Source organism: Aythya marila, assembly GCF_965140915.1.
Source record: "Aythya marila genome assembly, chromosome: 6".
Lineage (NCBI taxonomy): Eukaryota > Metazoa > Chordata > Aves > Anseriformes > Anatidae > Aythya > Aythya marila.
Window position 1 is genome coordinate 1,221,143 of NC_139047.1, and position 21,069 is coordinate 1,242,211.

At 44.1% G+C, this 21,069-nt stretch overlaps 1 protein-coding gene across 2 annotated transcripts in view; it reads right to left on the reverse strand.

Annotated features, from left to right (window-relative positions):
• PLCL1 (phospholipase C like 1 (inactive)) overlaps positions 1-21,069 on the reverse strand; it is a 189,027-nt gene that overhangs the window by 83,370 nt on the left and 84,588 nt on the right. Inside the window, exon 1 of one of the 2 annotated variants that reach the window (XM_082763098.1) lies at positions 16,620-16,992. The exons of the other annotated variant lie outside the window; for it this stretch is intronic. Within the exon in view, the coding sequence (XP_082619224.1) occupies positions 16,620-16,661 (42 nt within the window). The 5' untranslated portion in view covers positions 16,662-16,992. Of the gene's footprint in view, positions 1-16,619; positions 16,993-21,069 lie in introns of those variants that run through there. 2 annotated transcript variants of the gene reach the window in all.

Consider the following 21,069-nt stretch of genomic DNA (forward strand, 5'->3'; position numbering starts at 1 on the left):
CAGGGGAGAAAATATTCCCCTCTAATAAGGTATGCAGCCAAAAAGAAAAAAAAAAAATCAGCATTAAAAAAAGAGCCATCATACCAAGATTCTCTGGTATTGCGATTTCTGCTTTCCTCTTTACAAGTTCAAAAACAACCGCGAACTGCTCACCTCCTAGAACTGAGGTCTTGTAACAAACACCTGTAGCGACCGAACCATTTGGACTAATGCAGCTGGTAAGGCAAACTACAGAACATATTTTGTTCCGATGCATCCCCTTCAGCCTCCAGTATCTGCACACTGCTTGGTTTGCTTTGAAGTCAGCAGTCAGGAGATCACCTCACTGAAGCCAGTGGGATGCCTCCCAAGAAAAAAGGACACTTCCTTTCCCCTGAGGGCAGGATGCTTAAGCCTAGGGATAAAATTCATTTTTCATGTCTGCATAGGCCCTCGCAAACAAACAGAGCACATGCTTCTCTAACAACAGTACACATCCAGAAAGGAAAAATCAATACCAAAGATAAAGAGAAGTTGTACCAAGTTTTTCGGGTGCTAGGAACTCTCCACATCATCAAAACACAAGGGTTGAGGCAGGTTATAGAAGGGGTCCATCTGCCTGCTAGTCTCTCTCTGACAGCTGCCAAGGCAGGAGACATACAGGAGAGCATTAGGTGGTGGCCAGCAACACTCTCCTGGTGCAGGCTCTCTGGAAAGGTTCTTGGTATTTATGACAGTCTCCCTGGGCCAGCAATGTTATTTCTGTGTTTAATGGCTCTCAATAAATGTTTGTGTCGTGATTTTGCTTTTTTGGAACCAGCTCTGTTTTTGACATCCTTATCAAAACATCTTTGCTGACCTATTTCACAGCTTAATTACTTCAAATATACACCTTCTGGTTCTGAGCCTGCCACCCGACAGCTTCATTTGATGTACCTTAGCTTTACTACAAGCAAAAATAAGTGGTTCTTTCCAATCCGTTTCATTAATGTTTTACAGAGCTCTATCTGTACTTTCTGCAGTCTCTTTTCTGGGATGAAGAGCCTTCATCTGGGAAGTCTGTACTTGTTTGGAAGTGAGCCCTTTCCCTGGGGCTGTTCCTGTCACCCCACACTGTGCCCTTCCAGCACCACTCAGACTCACCCAACCTCTCTGAGATGAGATGGCCTGTAATGGTCACACACTGAGTCACTGCTTAGGACGATATCAAAGGACTGAGGTGTTTTGTTGGTTTTTTTTTTCCTTTTTTGGCCAGAAAGGAAAAAAAAAAAAAAAAAAAAAAAAAGTACCATGAAACAATCTTACAAGTACAAAACACCAGAAAAAAAATCTTGTTAATCATGCTATTTTTTTCCCTTCAAACAAGGTAGTCCATCTCCACCTTTGGTCTCAAAGCTCTTCCACAACATTTGTACCTTTCTGAGGCAATAACAGAAGTGTTTGTGTCTTACTAGAAAGCCTTTTTGTACTTTAATAACTTGTTTCTCTTTGACATAAACAGAGCTGGTATTTCAGTAGGCTCAGTGTGTTAAGATCTGCAACCACCCTTGAAATAATGAGTCAAGTCTCATATCACTTGTTAATACAATGACTGTTTTACTCATTTTGAGATTTCTTGACAACCAGCAATTTCTGGATTAGATCTAACACCTGTTCAAAGAAAGCCACAAGCATCGTTTATCAGCTTCCTGATCTCAGAGGACAGCATGAGCTGACAACTCACTTTATATCACTCAGAGCAACGTTTTGCAAATGCCTTGTGGCCACTGCTAAGAGCTGGAAGCAATCAGTGTCCACCAGCACTGAGGACTGCATGCTCTTAATGTAAATTTCCAGCTCAATTAATGAAATGACACCAAGGACAGTGTGGCTTGTTCTGTCTGATGAATTCTTAGAAGGGTATTGACTAAATCTTTGCTCCTGCAGAGGGCACAGAATCAGAGCATTTGCATGCTGATGATCAGTATTTGGTGCCCAATGTGGCTGTTACGAGCAGGCAAAACTGCCAGTTTTTTCTTCTCTCTTTTTTTGCTTTGTTTTGTTGTCAGCATTGAACCTGGGAATGAAGGATCTCACTTGATGGCCAGGCATCTGCTGAGCTCGAACTGAATCCACGGCACCCCTACCAGTGCTTGGCCCTTAGTGCTGGAAACTTGTTCTAATGCTGCTGAACCCCAGCTGCTGCCAGGCCTTATACAGCGCTAAAACCCGGCGGCAGGAGGGGACGAGCAGCCCAGCACCTCCCCGCTGCTCTGCCAGTTGGCACACGCAGCTGTGCTGGAGCAGACACTGACGTACACTCCTCCCAATTGTTCCCAGCCAGCAAGGCCAGCAGATTTACAGAAATAACAAGAAACTTGTGACCATTTTGCTCCACCACCAGCAAGCTGAAACCCCCTCACATAAGAGAGGAAACAGGGGAGACGGGAAAATATTTCATTAAAGTTGGCAGAAAGAATACTGCCTTTCAAAAAAAAAAAAGAGGTATGTATTGCTAGGAGGGGCTCAGAAATGGCCATTTAAACTAAAGAACTGTTTTCTGAACACCTTTCCCAGAGTTTGTACACAAAGTGTTTCAACCCATGGAAACCTGAGTCTGTTGAGCTAAATAATAATGGATTTCTGCACTCCCTTCACAGCTCTTTTATTCACAAAACAGTGATCAGTTCATCAGCACGCCTTTGGAGCTGCAGTGGGGAGGTGCAGCAATCTTTACCTACTCAGCCATTGCTGTGCTGCCAGCTGCCATCAGTGGTTGCACATGGGGAACCCCCAGCCCGTGCTGCTGCAGGCTGTGTGATCCAACTGCTGCCCTGAGGGGTGTAAAATTCAGTCTCCTGTGCATGAGGAAGGGACCCCTACCCCTCACAGAACAGCTTGCATGGCTCCCTGTGCTGTCACATTTCCACATGGTTGGTATGGATGCGATTCCTTTTCTACCCCAGCATCCCTCTGCTCACATTTTGTTTTGCACTTCTGGCTTCACTTGATGGACTGCTTGGAATAGATTTTTTATTTTATTTTTTAAATAGTAGTTCAAGCTAGAGCTAAAACCTGCTTGTTGTATGCTAATGTATAACAATTACAGTATTTCTTACCTTATTCATGTAAATGGTGTTCTTAGTTCCTTCTCATATTACTTCTGGCTGAATGAAAAGAAAGGTGATTTACATCATCTCTTAGCTGCCATCCTCCTTACTCGCTTGCACTTCCTTATGCAAATGCTATCAACAAGTCCTCACACTGGGCCAGCAATAGGTAGGGGAAGACAGAAGTGGATCTCATTGTTCACATGTGCATGTTAACAAATTTATTTCAAAATCTCAGGTTTTAAATCCACTCGACAGGCTAATTCAATAGCATACAAGTTTTTTGGATTTTGCTTTTAATCAAAAAGACACACATTACTGGTTCAACCAATTTAAGAGAAATCCAAGTGCATTATCAAGATGCTGTTGCCTCTTTAGCATGAAGGCACATAGGCCTATCTACACAAAAAAAAAAAAAAAAGAAGTTGATAAATTTACCAGTGGTTAAACGATACTAAGAAGAATTACATTTCTAACCTTCAAACCTTTGGAGTCTTAAAGGAATACAGAGTCCAAAGAACAAAGTGTTCTCTTTCAGCCTGGCACTAACATCGAATCAACCTGGGTTACACCTGGGGCCCTTTATAAGCACTGGAATGACCTGAGGGTCCCACAGGCCTTCGGAATCTCCCCAGTTTTCCAAGATTTGTTAAAAATTAGCATTGTTGTTTCAGAGAGTGCTGCTGCTAACTCCCTGAGGTCTGCTGGGTGATGCTTCTCAACACCAGAGGACACCGAAACACCTGAGTGGGCTCTGCCTCACACCCTCCTGCCTGAGGGCCGCCTGTCCCTTCCTCACACCCCAGCCCCAGCAGCTGGCCACGTGGCTCCAGCACTCGGAGGAGACCCCAGGCATCTCCACTCCTGCTGCATCACTGCTGGCAATCGTTCTGAGCACCCGCCTGACCCATACACACCAGATGCACGAGTTCCTGTTGAACCTTTACTTTTGTAAATCATTCAAATCTCTTTTAACCCTTGTAGCTGCTGATGCGTATGTTGTTTCCTAAGCTCCTCTTTTCAACTCCAGATCACACTGAAAAAATTGTTAGTGACTGCATGGGAAACCCAGTCTGTGCAGTCAGACGTTTTTCCCCCCTCACACATTACCTACCTCACTGCAAAGCACCACTGAACCAACTCTCCCAAGACTGGGCAGCCTCTGACAAATCCCCATCTCCATCTTGTGTTTATGTAAATATATACGACATGCAAAATAGTTTTCCTTATGTCATTTCTATGAGTAATGCCTCACAGATACAGCTACTTGTGTACTGGCACATAGTCTTCATGCGTAGGCACCCAGCTCTGCAAGCACTGCTATTTTCCCGCGCGTATATGGACATGCAGTTGTGGCTCCTCACATACGGATGTGGAAGAGAGATTAGCCCAGCAATCATTAAACACGGAACTGCTTTGAAGTGCTCCATAAACTCACTTAGCATAATGCAGTTTGCATCATGACTGGGGCTTCCAGAATATAAACAGATTATAATGTTTCTAGAAATAATTGGCGAGAATTGCACCCTCTGCTTTACACAGCACCAGTCCTTTAACTCAATGACCTGGCATCTAGATTTCCAAAACATGGCATTAACTAACATCATTTCTACACATCACTTCGTCCTGCCATCACATCAGAAAGTCCCTCTCTGCACGAGGTAGCTGTAATCTCTAAGAGTACACCTGTCTATACACACATGCATCCTACAGAGTAATTTGCAGGCATTGTCAGGTTACTTGAAAAAGGCTCCTAAGCCGCTGCTGCATCATCTGCTATTAAAAGCCATCTCCCCACTGAGCCAAATCACGCTTGCCTTGGTCACACAAATAATTTTGTTGACTTCAATAGAACTATTTCTGCAAAGCAGACAGGACTTAACCTCTGCCAATAATTTTGAGTGCCATGTCCCTGCAGGCTACTCTTAATACTTCAGTGATCTCACATGCTGGGGTTTAAACAGAACAGTAGTTTAAACAGCGAGGCACTAAAGGAAAGAAGCTCCTGCTCTCATACATGATGCTAAGAGAGTCATGATAGAACAGCAGACAATAAAGCCTAAGACTTGCAAAAAAAAAAATTGTTTGCGTCACACTTTGGTCCCTATTCTGCTTCCATAAATTTTTCCCAATACTGTTTTTCTTCCCACAGCATTAAATAGCTGCATCTATATTTCAGCAGAAGAATGACTGAAACTGTCTTGCATGTTACTCTCCATTGCAGAACTGGGCTGGTGAGCAGGCATCATCCCTGTGCTGCTGAGCTGCTCCATCAAGGGGTGTGCGTTGGGGAAGTGAAGCTGTCAGGTGAGACCAATCGTACCAACTGGCAGAGCTGCAATCTCTTAAGGGGCATTCCCAAAATGAAAGTTTTACACTGAACCCTTCTGCCATTGTGTCTTGCGCAGATGCACAGCCTTTTAAGTAAAACCTGACAGTTGCTCAAATGTCTTTGTTTGAAAGACTGTGCATGTGCAACATCTGCATTCTGCTGCTAGCTCATGCTGCAGCAATGGAGATGCCTGGGTAATATTCTTATGTGTCCTTGGCCTGTGTACAGCTGGTGAGTGCTAACTAATGCTTACAGAGATTAACCAGAGAGGACTCAGCGTTGAGCTCCTCTGCTCAGCCATAAACCACAGCAGTTTGCAACATTTGCAACTCTGTTGTACTGCTCCATCTTGTCAGAGCAGGACTTGCCCCCTACATCTGTTTTAGTTCAGGTCTTTTCATTTAAGCAAGTATTGAGAAAGAGCCCACTGCTGCACAAATGTATATATACAACATGGGCTATACTATACCTCCTAAAGCACTGCCCTTGCACAGCTGATTCTTTCAGAAATTATCTAAGGATTCAAACGTGCTCCTGTCACAACAAGAGCAGCCTAATTCCTCAAAAAGTGACAGCAAATCCACTCAGCACCGCAGTCCCCTTGCTCAACCGTCCAGCAAAGAAGTGACTTGGCTGCTAATCCCTTTAAGATGATCCACCACATGTTGAGTAGTGCACCAGTACATTTACAATGAAAAACGTTGTCATCCGCAAAGTATTTTTTGCTTTATTTCTGATGATAATAGTTGTTCCGATGTGCATGACACACAAAATAGACTTTAATTTATGTAGGCTTTAAAACAGTTTGAAGTTTCCTTTTAACTACAGAGCTTAATATTTACTCTAGAGGCTTTTTTTCTGGTAGTTAAAGCACTTGCAATTTAACTTCCTTAATTTATGAACTATGTCAAAAGCAGCTATTTAGGACACAAGCTTTACCTTAGGACCTTCACTTGGTTGCATTCTTTCTGAGGACTTGTCGTGGTTTAACCCGGCTGGCAGCTAAACACCACGCAGCCGTTCGCTCACCCTCCCCCCTCCCTCTCTGGGACGGGGGAGAGAAATGGAAAGTGAAGCCCGTGAGTTGAGATAAAGACAGTTTAATAAGACAGGAAAATAATAATAATAATAATACAATGATGATAATAGTACTACTAATAATAATGTGTACAAACAAGTGATGCACAATGCAATTGCTCACCACCCGCTGACCGATGCCCAGCTTAACCCCGAGCAGTCCGGCCCCCTCCCCCCGGCTAGCCACCCCTATATATTGTTTAGCATGACGTCAGATGGTATGGAATACCCCTTTGACTAGTTTGGGTCACCTGTCCTGGGTCTGTCCCCTCCCAGCTCTTACTGCACCCCCCAGCCTGCCTGTTGGCAGGACAGAGCAAGAAGCTGAGATGTCCTTGGCTTGGTATAAGCACTGCTCTGCAACAATTAAAACATCGGGGTGTTATCAGCACTCTTCTCATCCTAGGCCAAAACACAGCATTCCACCAGCTACTAGGAAGAAAATTAATTCTGTTCTAACTGAAACCAGGACAGGACTACAGCACTGACACAACCTAGATGAAAACGCACCACCCGTTTTACCTCCTCTCATGTGTTTTGCTGCAATCTACCCAAATAATCACCCCTGGAACAGGGAAGGCTCCCTCATTCTGAGGAAGAGATACCTCACGTGTAAAAGCCCCCACAGTAACTGGGCCGGTCTTTGGCAAGGCTCCCGGGTGCTGCCTTTCATGCCCCCATCATCTGGGGCTGTGGTGGATTCCCCAAATTAGGGGGGCACAGGATCACCTGGCTCCCTGCAGGCCATGACAGAGGCACCTAATGAGGGGCGGATAACAAGGAAGGGCTGAGAGACGGAGGCGCTGGTGGATGGTGTACTCGCAGGAGTCCCAGTTATCTCACAGAGTGAGCTGGCAGCATCTCTTCCAGCTCCTTTTAAGGTATTCTACAAGCTAACTGGTCCCCAAAACAGCAAATGAAATGGAAATAAGTGGAACTCAAGATATGATGTAACTAGTGGGAAATTACCAACTCCCTGACTTGAATTCCCTTTACATCTTTAGGGGGATTACTGATAACTCTTCTGAAGTCTACAGGAACTGACAGGCATTCGGCTTAGAAAGCACATACTTCCTTGGATAGAGAGAAACAGAAGTATTTATCACTTCTTCATCATCCATTCACCTCCTTGTTTTCCATGAAATAAACAGGGGGGAAACATAACTGCCTGACATGTCATTTGCTCTAGCTTATTGATCTCTCACAGGAAGCTGGTTCCCTGGACTATGCTGTCATTTATTTCCACAGTAACCATCTAACATCAGAGGACAATACCTAAGCAGGTGGAGGAAGACGTTTAGGAAACAAGAATATCTTATGCTCCTGCAAATCTCCCTGCACCAGAAAACAGCGTTTAGAGGATGTCTGAAAGCTGTCTGAATGGTCTTACAACAGACTGAACAGTACAAGTATCCTTAACCCTTTAAAGGGGCAAATCACACACAGGTGTCTGGAGCCTCCTCCTACCCACCCTGCAAAGCACTACCCTGTACCTGCCACACTCTGGGCAGCGTCACAAAGATGCAGCTTCCCACTCTAACCCTGAAACGAAGTCTCCTCCTCCAAAAAAGCTGCGTACACCAAGTTGCCACTGAGCCCAGGGATGTTACCAGCTTTTTGGAAGCAGAATTTACCCTTCCTGCACCTAAAACCAAAGTCATCCCATCAGCAATGCCCATTTCTATCCGCTGCAGGTTGGACTTGTATGGTGGCTGCTTCTGACAGCACAGCAGGCTCTGAAGTTTCCAGCTCTGCAGAAGAGATGTCACAGAATCACACAGAATCACAGAATTTCTAGGTTGGAAGAGACCTCAAGATCATCGAGTCCAACGTCTGACCTAACACTAACAGTCCCCACTAAACCATATCCCTAAGCTCTAAGTCCAAAGACAGAATTATTTGAGCATGTGAATTAATATTTGCACTCATTACTTCCTTCAGGAAATGATTTTTACCCAAAGTAACGTAGAGGTTTAGTTCATCAAAGCCTTCACAGCTCAGCAAGGTCCTAGATGTGCTTTGGCTCCTCTTCAGCAGTCACAGTGTTTGTGAGCTGCACCTGATCTTTTTTTTTTCCAACTTAGCTGGCCCATTTCTTCTTCTCCCCAAAAGGCACAGCAGCCTTGGTCAGACACACAGGAAAACAACCCAGCTAGAGCCCCTCTCCAGCCATGTGCCACCACAAGGGACATCTCCTGAGATCAGACCCTGGGGGCAGGCTGGCTCACCCCAGCTGCCTCTCACATGAACATGAGTTAGCAGCACACAGAGGGAAAATGGACACGAAGGTATTCAGAGACTGTCAGCAGCTGACAGCAGCTGTGTAAAGCAGAGCCTTCTTAGCATCACTGGGCTGTGTGCAGATCTGCTTTCTTCCAGTTGTCCAGTAGATATACACAGGATTTATTACATCCATGCAGATGAGCAAATGAGATCAGCTCTTCGTAGCATCAGTAAATATCAACCGAGAAACTCTGCTTCCATCACACTAAAACACTTCTATAATCTATGCTGGTTAAGTATTCCAGGCTGATTTCTGCTACGTATAAAAGAGCAAAGGTTAAGTAAGCCACTTTACATGGCAAATGAAAAACAATAAAAAGTATAAATGATTTGCTGCTACATCTTTTTTCATCTGTGAAACAGTCTAAAAGATAAATATCTTAAAAGAGTTTCACCCAACGAACCTCTCGTAAAACAAAAGCACTAGATGGTAAATGGTTGCCGATTCAGCAGGTTGCTAAATCTACTGCCATGAATCCTTTATCTAATCCTTCTTAGCAAAGCATAAGCCAGGGCTTTTGCTTAGGAAAAAAAAAAAAAAAAAAGCCTATAATTGCAACAAGCTTGTCATCTCATTTCCTATTAGCGAAGTATAGAAACCAAGTAGGGACGTTTAGGATAAATTAAAGACTTTATTTATTCATGAACTCAATTACTTAATCTGCAGTTCAGTGTAAGTAATATTATTTTTTCTAAAGTAGCTTCAGAACTCATGAAGATGTACAGCAAGAACGGACAGTGTAAATGCATTTTTTTCTTTTTTTCCTACTACCACCACATGATGCTGTGCATAAAACTTTCTTTTGACATGTACGTACTTTTCCTTTGAGGTAACACGGCATGACTTCACATTATTGCTGCCAATAACCAATATTTTCCGTTTTTATTATCTCTGTATCCTTCAGAGACTTCCTTCTGCTTTATAATTCCATCGCCCATCCATTCTCAGCTCTCTCCAGCATTTGCAACGTGTTGTCAACCACAATTTTATTTACTTTGCTAGCAATGCCATTTCTTGCGCCCTTCAACCTTGTGCTTGAACATAAACTATATTGACAGCACAGGAGACTTGACTGGCAGCTCCCCATGTCTCCCTGCCGAGTTCAGCCTGTAAGTGTTGGGTGCAGTCTCATGAAGGCACAGGCAAGGAACTGGCATCACTGAGACGCCTCCGTGGCAGGCAGCCTCACTGAGACCCTGCACATGATCCCACACACTCAGCTGCTCCCCGAGGCAACATGAGTATTATTTGGTGAATGGTCCCCATATGAAGCATCGGAGAACAGGCAACAAACGTAAATAGCAGCAACAAGACATATCATGCAGATGCAGTGGGGGAAAATCATCCCAGCTGCCAAAGGAGGCCAAGCACTCAGACACCATGCCTGGGGACCGAAGCAGAGGCTGGGCCCTGCTGCTGCATGGCAGGATGCCCTGGGGCTGGCCAAGAAGGGATTTCTGGGGCAGTAAGGGTTCCTCTCCATCAGGAATGCCTCTGCAATAGGATCAGTGGCGATATCACTGGTGATGATATTTGAATGCACCAAAGATCGTGATTTTCCAAAACAGAAACCCACACTTAGACAAGGAATTGTGTGGGGTTTTTTGTTTGTTTGTTTGTTTGTTTGTTGTTTTGTTTTGTTTTTTGTTTTAATCTGGCCAGATTTTCAAGCTCAGTTCCCATTAGCCTTATTGACCCGAAGCTGAATGCTGCCAAGTCCTTGTTGCGCCGGCTGTCACCTACACGCTCAGATACTTCAGCAGCTCCCCGGCCGCAGCACACCTACACAGGTGTCTGCACAACGCCTGCCTGCATCATCTGCCCAACCCGGCCTTTATTGAGACCCGTGGGGTAAAAAATCTCATTCTGCATTAACAAATCATTACTTAAACTATTCTACAGGTGGTATCAGAAATTGACTTCAACTAATTCTTGGTTGTAATTCAATTTAAATTAAACTGGAAATGTAAGAACACAATACCTTTTCCCACCTATTCACCCTCTCTTCCATATCACAAGTATTAAAAAAAAAAAAAAAGTAGATCTCCATTCTAACCCAGACTTGCATCAATATATATTGCTAATACCTCTGTATCTGTAATATCCTTCATCCAGGTGTTCCAACAACATAAATTTTGCAGCCCACAGATATATCATGCAGGTATTACCTAGAACTGGAAAATGGAGAGTTTTAAAAGTATTTTCAGTTCTCCATTTAAACTTAGCATGTGGAAAATGATTTTTGTTTGTGCAATTAGCTACAACCTTAAGCATACTTTCCTACTGTATTCACCAGGCAACAGAGAGGGTTCAGTCAATACAGAATCAGAAACAAAGCAAGTTGAAACAAACCCATTTATGTCTAGTTCTGTTCCTTCGTCTTTTGTGAGCAGAAGGACCATATATGACAGACAGCTACCAGCCTCTTGAAATCAAATCAGTTCCTTTCAAAGAACATTTGTATTTTGTAAACCAATTAAACCACATGAATAGTACAAGCATGAATAGGCTTTTGTTTTATTCAAATTAAGATATTTGGGGTTTGTTAAGATGCAAATAGATACGACAAAAAAGGTAACAAGGGCACAATGGAAAATTATGGAGCAGGGAAAAATTTAATTACGTGCCTGTTTGATTGAAAGTTCAGGGTCCTTTTTTATTGCTTCAAATTTAAAAATTCACAGATTTCTATCCTCCGTATCCCAAATATGTTCGGGAAAATAAGCTGGTTGAATTGGTCCTTGCATGGCTTTTTATTTCAGTTGCACCCTCTTTGGATCCTTTTATTTTTAAGGAAATGTAAGAACTGTTCCAAGTAACCAGTCATGAACTAACACACTTCTTTTTAATAAAGATTAGATCCAAACCTGCACTATTTCCGTAACAGAAAAATCCTTCAGAGTTTAACAGTGCGTGATAACCCTTCTAAAAACCATTTAAAGAAATTCTAAGCCACCCAGCAGAGCTCTACCACATTGTGCTCAGTGGCTGAAAGAGTAATATTCAGCATGAGTTTCTGGAAGTTTTTTAAGCAGGTTTTTAGAACTCTGTGTCCCATAAGCCAAATCCATCCACTGGCTTTAAAACAAAACTATGATTCCGTGACTCTAAAACCTCCTACCAACACAAGTAATGGCCTCTGCTCATCGCCCCACTGCAGCCTGGCCCCAGGGAGCTGACCACCTTCATCCCTAGCACTGCCTCGGGGCAATGCCCCTGCCTCTTTCAGCACCATCCACTAACTGCCCTTTTCAGTTCACTGGTAGATTTCATGAAATAAAAATAAAAATAAAAATAAAAATAAAATAAAAAAGCACCTGAAGTGCCTGAGAGGCCGACATGGCAATAGCCTTCCTCATTTCAGAGATCACATTCAGGATGAGGAAAGCAGTCAGTCCAGATATGTAGAGTTCAGCTGTACAAGACTCGAGCAGACTTCAGTCTTCTCAGGCTGGTCACATTCCCATGAAAATCAACAGGAGTTTGTCAGTTTTACTGGGAGCTGCCCCATGGGCATGCTGCTGCTGTGGGACAAGACACCCATGGAAAAGAGGGCATTCTTCAGCTTCTGGGAGAGAACTCACCACAGTGAGAAGTACGTGGCCAGAGCTGAGCCTGACAGGGCAAAAGAGAATAAATTCTAGGAACGTGACTCTAAGTAATAATCTAGTGTGACAAAACACATAAAACTGTCCCTTTCTCTCAGCAAATAAAAACAGACCTTAGATTTTAGGATTACCTATTTTCATTCTGCAACCCTTTTGAATGCAATCCATTGACCTTTATGGTTCCAGCTGCACAATCACCTAAAGGGATCCTCAGGAATGGCAGCTCTATCCCTGCAGTTAAGCAGGTAATGCTGTAAAAGGCACAAAAATAAAGGTCCCACCCAGCCCCTGATGGTTGCCCTATCTCCAGCCAGTTTCGGGACACGAGGAAAAGAAGCTAATGGCAGGAGCTGCCAAGCATCTCCTCTAAAGTAACTCCCAGTGTTGTCAGTCCTAAAAAGGGGCATGGCAACACCTACTCCTGCTACTCAAAGGATACTCCCATAGGTATTGAGACATTTCCCCTCCTCACGTGAGGGAATTAAACTGTTTGGACAGACAATGACTTAATGCAAATAAAGACAGTGAGCCAATTGCAAGAACTATGCTGTACACAGCACAAAGCCCTAAGGACTGGCTCCAAGGCCCCATCTGGTTGTGCTCCAGCCGGCAGCACAGGGCCAAGCAGCCAGGACAAGAGGAGAGCCTCTCCTCCAAGCACGTTGCCCTCTGCACCAGGGTCAAGTGCTCACCAGAGCCAAACGCTGCCCTCTGACACCCTGCGTGTACAGGGCAGCACGACTCAGCCGATTCCTGTTACTGCTGAAACCAGCCAAGTCAGATGAAAATCATTAAAAAAAAGGGGGGGGGGGGGGCGTAGAAAGGGAAAAAATGGTCTGATTTAGACCTCTGCAGCCTATTTGCACCGTGCTGGAATCCAGCTGGCAGCGAGGACACAGCCCTGGTGCGCTACCTCTGCATTTCTACAGGGACACTTTCCAAAGAGGTACTGCACTCGAAATAAACTAACCCAAAGGAAAAGTGAGAGCACTGGGAAACTATCTAGCTGGTTGGCCCGCATAATTCAGTAGGTTTATAGTAGCCCTTGCAGGGTAATAAACGCGCAGCAATTAATACCAGTGAAACTGGGAGTCTATTAAAGCACATTTGGAGGGAATTAAAGCCAGCAAGGTCCTTACACCATAACGGTTCTGGTTTTAGACAACCACCCTTAAAGGTGACACAACAGCTAAGGTTTTGGTCCAGCAAACGTAAATAAAACTCAGCTGAATCCATCATCTTGGTCTTCAAAACAGATGTTTGTGGGATGGAACAATTGCAGCTTCTATTTTTCCTTTTGAATTTCCACTGGATAAAAAAGATCTAGCTCTTACAATGGGAAAAATTCAAGGCTGTCATGAGGTGTTGTGCCAGAAAAGCTGCAGCTGGCTGAGGAAACTATTCGGAAACTACTCAGCACACAGCTCTCTGTTACATGGCCCATGGACAGGAGCTGACTCGGCATGCAACCTCTTGTTCTGAGCACCGAAGCCAGAGACACCAAGGGTCCTTGGACAAGCTCCTTTGATTCCCCCAATCCTTCTGAGCTTGGCTTGCATTATCCCAGCCTTCCCTGACAGAAAATGTTTGCAAGGCAATGTGCAAGGCAGGAGGCAACCAGCAGTGCTCCTTGGGCAGCGTCCAGAGTCAAAGCCTCAGCCTAGACACGTTACACCAGGCCAAATAAAAATTATCGTTAAAAAAAATAAAAACAAATAAAAATTAAAGCATACCCTGCATAACAAACAGGAACCATTAAAAATGCAAGTTTCTCTATATGGTTTGATAGTTGTTTTTAAAGAAAAACACACCAACACACCTTAGGAAGATAGGTCACTGCGTAATGTGCTTGTCACCAGCCCAGCTCCTCTTCTACAGCCAGGCTACATAAGGCTGTTGGTCATCTTTCACCATGATGTTTTCCTATCCAAATAATAAATATTTGGAGAGGCACAAAAATCATTCTTTCACACTGCAGCTACTTGATTACTTGCCAACTCTGCAAAATCATGGATACATTAAGTAACATACATGTCAAATTTCAGGGATTACTTGGTTTCCTGCTTGCAGAAATGAAGGCCAACCTGAATTTAGCAATCGCATGGGAGTTATTTAAAATTCTATCTCGAAAGGGGGCAATGCTAACATAATTTGCCATTTCCTTATTCAGCTTTTGTGGTGGTAGGCTTGAACCACAACATGCCCAGCAACCCGTTTCAGCGGCATGCTCAGCACACGAGGCAGCAGCTGTGCAAACTTAGTGTCCTTTTCCAGGCATGCTCTGAAGACATGATGCACTCGCTACTTCTCATCAGTCTGCAAGAAGCTCCTGTGGAAAAGGAAGGTGCTGTAGGAAGCTTATACCAGCACCATGCACATCTGCCTCTCCACTGGAGAGCTGCTACAGGGCTGCAAGCTGAAAAGGAGTGAGAACCTGTTTGGTCTTTTACCAAGTCTGCATGACATGCAGCTCACCCAGAGCTAAAGCAGCTTGGTATTGTCCAGTACAGAGTTATTTGCACTATCTGGCACAAGGTAGGTCTTGCAGCATAAGACAGGAAATTCCAGCAGAAAACCCTCCACTACAGTTACATCTATTGGTAATGTCTTTTCTGCACAGAGAAAACATAGGAATTACAATCTTCCATGCACTGCAACTCCCTATTTGAAAGCACTGCTCCTTCCTTTCTTCCTTCCTCCGCTTCTCCACAGAACTTTCTAAGAGCTGCTCCAGCATCCTCAGGGGGAAACCTTGCCTTGGTAGCAATGTCAGTGGGAAACCTGCCATGACTCCGGTGGGATCGCTATTTCATTCTGTTTTGGGAGGGAACTTTGCCTGAGCGAGTGCTGCAGGCCGTGGTCCAAGACAAGCTCGCCATCTCAGCAGCAGCAGAACTCTTCTCCTTGCCTAATTTCCATAACAACTCGGAGACAGCACGGCTTTTTTCTAGTAATTCTAACCATGATAGATGTTCTGGGGAAGTGGAATATTGCCTCAGCAAAGGTGTCTCTGGAGTAATTGCTGAGTTTAATGGCCTTACATTCCCCAAACAGAGGAATGCACAGAGGCAGTGCTGCCTGCCCCAAATTTGACAATATTTCTTTCGAGTCACTAGTATTACATTTCTGTGGCCAAAAATTCCGATTCTCTTCACTCTTCCCAGTGAAAACCTCTTCTTTGGATAAAGGAGCAGATAACCAAAAAGGGCAGCTCTAGTCAGTTTTATTAATAATGACAGCTCTAATAACACAGTCACCTCCATAATATTTCCATGTATAACTTCACATGCACCCAAACTTTCTTATAAAAGAAATCAAGAGGATTATCTCCTCTACTTCGTTTTGCATTTCATAAACTATGAAGCACCTATGAAATTAAGTGACTTGCCTCCAACAAGTAGAGTCTAGAACTCAAATATTCAAAAACTTCAGACACCAGTATTCTGACCTTTCAAAATTTTCTTCCTCCGATTGTTTCATTCTTCTCTTCCTTTTCTTCCTTTTTTTTTTTTTCTTTGTGTGTGTGTGTGTGTGTGTGTGTGTGAGTGATCTCAGGCCCATTACAATGAGTTGTCACATAGGTAGCTGCTTTCCTTGTTAAAACCATTTTTTCATTTAGTTAAAAAAACAAACTTATCCAGGTAAAATATATTTCATGAACATCTACATTAAGGATTACCATAAGCACTGACAACAACTGTAAGAGATTTTACAATGCAATCACAGACTGGTATTTGCAACACTGTAAGGGATTCAGTCCTTCAAATGGTTTACTGGCTCACAGTTTGCCTGCTAAATTTATTAGGAAAATGTTAATCACTTTTGGTTGTTCAATTCCAACAATTTATGTCAGGTCTTCTACAGCTGTCCAGCTGACAGCCAAAACTTGCCATTTGCACAGAAGGATGGAAAATTATTACAACAAAGACCTTTCCAAGCTGAACATGACCTAAGTCATGCCGATACCTCTAGCATTTTAGAGCCATTCCCATTTTTAACAGATAAAACAAATGGACCTTCCAAAGCTTACTTAGAAGCTTTGCCTGCCCATTACTGTTTGCGAGATTAACGATAAGCAGAGATCAGTGCTTCTCTGCAATTAATGGGTAGGCTTTGCAGAAGGTGTTGCAGAAGCCCCATGTATTGTATGTGAACAAATCCATACATAACACCTCCCACCAGCCAAAGCTGAAGCCTCTTTGAGAAAGCTCCTGCTCGTAACTATCTCACTCGCCCTTAGCTTAGCTGACCTGCACAAGCTGCTGCACCAAGAGCTGCTGTGTATTTGCCATCGGTGCTTCAGGAGGTGGTACAGAACGGGGATGGGTCCTGTCAAGGCTCTGCAAGGCTGTCTCAAACCACAAAGTCCAGCATCCTGTTAGGAAAGAAGTTTTTCTGCCTTGTATTTAACCAAAAGCACATCAGGTCTGGTCCTTTATCTCCCATTAAATAAAAAATAATTAAAAAAAAAAAAAAAAAAAAACATTTCTTGGTATCTTGATTGATATAAGATTTGCATTCAAGAGAGTCAATTCAAATGCTTCTTCAATGAACAGGCAAAATTATCTAACTTACCTCACTTCAGTCATGACGCAGTTTACATTACCAACACATAAACACATACAACCCTTTCCCTCTTCTGTTGCTCCCCTATAGACCAAACTGAAAATCAGAAATACACCTGGGCAGCAGCTGTCAGCACTAACCCACGCGCTCTGCGTGGACACACAAGCCTTCAGCTCTGAATCACAGAACCACAGAATTGAAGGGGTTGGAAGGGACCTCAAAAGATCATCGGGTCCAGCCCCCTGCCAAAGCAGGTTCCTTAGAGCAGGCTGCCCAGGTAGGCGTCCAGGCGGGCCTTGAATATCTCCAGAGAAGGAGACTCCACAACCTCCCTGGGCAGCCTCTCCCAGTGCTCCATCACCCTCACCATGAAGAAATTCTTTCCCATGTTGGTGTGGAACTGCCTGGGCTCTATCTTGGGGCCATTGCCCCTTGTCCTGTCCCCACAAACCACTGAAAAGAGGTTGGCCAAATCCCTCTGTCTCCCACACCTCAGGTATTTATACACATTGATGAGATCCCCGCTCAGTCTTCTTTTCTCCAGCCTGAACAGCCCCAGGTCTCTCAGCCTTTCCTCATAGGGAAGATGCTCCAGGCCCCGGATCATCTTTGTGGCCCTCCGCTGGACTCTTTCCAGGAGATCCCTGTCTTTTTTTGTACCAGGGAGCCCAGAACTGGACACAGGACTCCAGGTGAGGCCTGACCAGGGCAGAGTAGAGGGGGAGAATCACCTCCCTTGACCTGCTGGCCACGCTCCTTTTAATGCATGCCAGGATCCCACTGGCCCTCTTGGCCACCAGGGCACACTGCTGGCTCATGGTCAAAGCTGGAATTAATCAGAATTAATCAGAAAGTCTAAGGCTTCAAGTGCTTTGCGAAGATAATAAACTGTGATGATTTTTCTGCATTTCCAGCCAGCACCTGTATATCCCTTAACAATGAAGGTACCAAAAGGTTTGGCTCAAAGCCAGAGGAAAAACTGCCATCATCTTGTGAGTTTTCAGGTTCAGCCCACAGATACTGTGTATAAAATAAGGGCCAAGGGGGCTATGGAGACAAAGCCTCTCCTTTCCTGTGCTGTCTTATGGTGTAAGACAGGAATGCTGAAAAGGCCATTTGAAGTGTTTACATAATAAAGCAAGCCAAGGTCTTCAAAATTATGTTGCGTGGCAAGAAGAAAGCTGTCCTTCTAGCAGCCTCAAGGTGAGATGCGTGTTGTCCCCCCCTGCGGAGAAGTGACATGGGATGCACAGGCACGTGCACAGGCAGGCCACATTATGGCTTTGTTCAGATGCAGTTTCTAACCATCTGTGGTTTAGGAACACCACTTACTGAGCAATCCAAGGAAGAGTGCCTATTCCAGCAGAGCTCAACCCTGCAGCACAGACTTCCCAAAACAGGAAGAAGACTGCAGCTCCCAGCTCAAATCGATAAGGAATTTTTGAACCACTTGCAAAAACCTTACATATTTCTAGTACTTCAGTTCATGAGCTGCAAATCAACACAATTTTTTATTTTTATTTTTAAGGAAAACTGGAAAAGGGGACTATGTGGCACCAAAGGAGACTCTCTGAAGGACATAACAGGGCAAATCCAAGCTTTCTCCTCTGCTTTCTCCTCTGCTGAAACCCTCCAATGCAACAGGGATATTATCTTCTGGTTTGTAGATATAAGACAGTCGTGGCCTTCAAGCTAGATGTTGTTCACATGCTACCCACTGGAAATAAAACACCACATACTAACAAATATTGTAATTCCATAAAGCATAAGAAATTGTTCAATAACGCTATAAAAATCTGCTATACTAAAAAAACAAGGTAAGTAATACTTTCAGTACTAACCTAAAAGCACTCCATAGTATTGCACTTGTACAGACTCATGAAAGCTTCAAGATTTTTTAATGCTTTCATAAAAGCAAAACTAACAGATACTGCTGAAACAATAGTATTATTCAATCTTTATAATAATAACTAAAAAGCCTTATGAAGCACAGGAGCAAGCAGCAATGAGGCTGGGAACTAGAAAGCATTAGGCTTCCTATTATACAATTAAATTGTTAATCATGTCATGTACTCAGTATTTAATCTCTTTAAACCAACACTGTAGTATGATAAGTAATAAATTTGTTTTTATGAGAAAGCTTCTGATGTATCCTTGGTTGCCACGAACGAAAACTGTGTTTATGGAAAAAGTAATTTACAGCAACAGTTTATATGAAGCATAGAGCTTTAGGGATATCCAGCCATATGAACAGCAATCCCGAGCAAACAGCGAGAAACATAAATATCCTAAACTATAGAACATCAATACCTTTGCAAAATTATATGCAAGTCATTTGTCTTTGGCATCACCAGCATTTCTGTGACCAATCTGATTCCTGCAGGGTCCACAATTATATTGAACTGCTTATCCCTCTGATACTCCACAAGCCTTCACCATCCCTGACACAACTCTAAAATTTGTCTAGAATAAGAAAATTAATGCAAGCCGTTCATACATAAATGCAACATTCCTGGCTGCCAGTTTACAACTCTCTCACCCAAAACCATACCAAAAATAATCTGACATTGAATACAAGTGATTATTACCCAAAAACAAAGTCCCAGCCCACACCACAGCTCTGGGACACAGTCACTTTTACGACTACTTGTCCTTTTTTAACAAACCCTAACACTAACAAGGATGCTAATGTAATAAATGCCCAGATCACGAATTACAGCTAGCTTAACTAAAAAAGTTGAACACCACTCTTCTTCGCAGCCCAACCTGTATCCCAAACCTGAGGGCCATGAAAGATTTAGCAAGCAACACAAAGTGTCTCTTCCATTTTCAAAACTTAAGCATACTCAGCCATAACTCCAGCCTTACGGCCCTTGATCAGCAGCAGGTGCACAAAACTAAGCTGGCACCTTCCCCCCTAGCATCAGCTCTCTCCCCAGAGCGCTTCCTCACCCATACAGAGGGATGGGGTCTGTGTCCTCTCCTCCCTTGCACCACCTCACTGCCAACACCTACTAAATAGCCTGTAGTCCCTCCTACCAAACTCAGCTCTCATCTCACCCTGATGGCCCCTGAATTCTTCCTAAGTTGACTGCCTTCTTGCCATGGGGCAGAGAAGGTGACAGCTGTGGCACGCAGCATGGGCAACAAACAGGAGGAGCTGGAAGCCATCGTGCAGCAGGCAGGCTATGACTTGATTGCCATCACGGAAACATGGTGGGACCACTCTCATGACTGGAGTGCTGCAATGCCTGGCTATAGGCTCTTCAGAAGGGACAGGCAGCACAGCAGGGGTGGTGGTGTGGCTCTCAAGGGGTGGTGGTGTTTTGATATTGTGGAACTCGAGGCTGAGGTAGGGAATGATAAGGTTGAGTCCCTATGGGTTAGGATCAGCAGTGAGGATAGGATAGCTGGTGAGGGGCCTGGAGAACAAGTCCTATGAGGAGCGGCTGAGGGAGCTGGGCTTGTTCAGTCTGGAGAAGAGGAGGCTCAGGGGTGACCTTATCGCTCTCTATGGGTACCTCAAGGGAGGCTGTAGCGAGGTGGGGGTTGGTCTGTTCTCCCACGTGCCTGGTGACAGGACGAGGGGGAATGGGCTACAGTTGTGCCAGGGGAGCTATAGGTTGGATAATCAGCTGCCCAGGGAAGTGGTGGAGTCACCATCCCTGGAGGTCTTTAAAAGACATTTAGATGTAGAGCTTAGGGATATGGTTTAGTGGAGGACTGGTTAGTGTTAAGTCAGAGGTTGGACTCGGTGATCTTGGAGGTCTCTTCCAACCTAGAAATTCTGTGATTCTGTCATCACTTCAGACCTAAAGCATGGGGCAACTGTCAGAGCCTGCCGTGTTGACTGTTTGGAAGCTATGGTAATTCTCCGTGCATTTCCACACGCTCCCAGGCCTCAGGTAGTATGATTAATAGCCCTTTCTCACAGCTCTGTATGAATGGGCGGACAGCGACAGTGACAGATCGTTGTGGTTGGGGTTCTCTTCATAGCTACCAGGCTTTGAAAAGTTATAAATCCTGTGATTTCTTTAATGCTCAGGTAAGACGCGTCAGCATCTCTGCCTCTAATAAGAACCCACAGTGACAACTTCATGCAAGTAACTCATCTGAGCAAAGAGCCTTTAACAG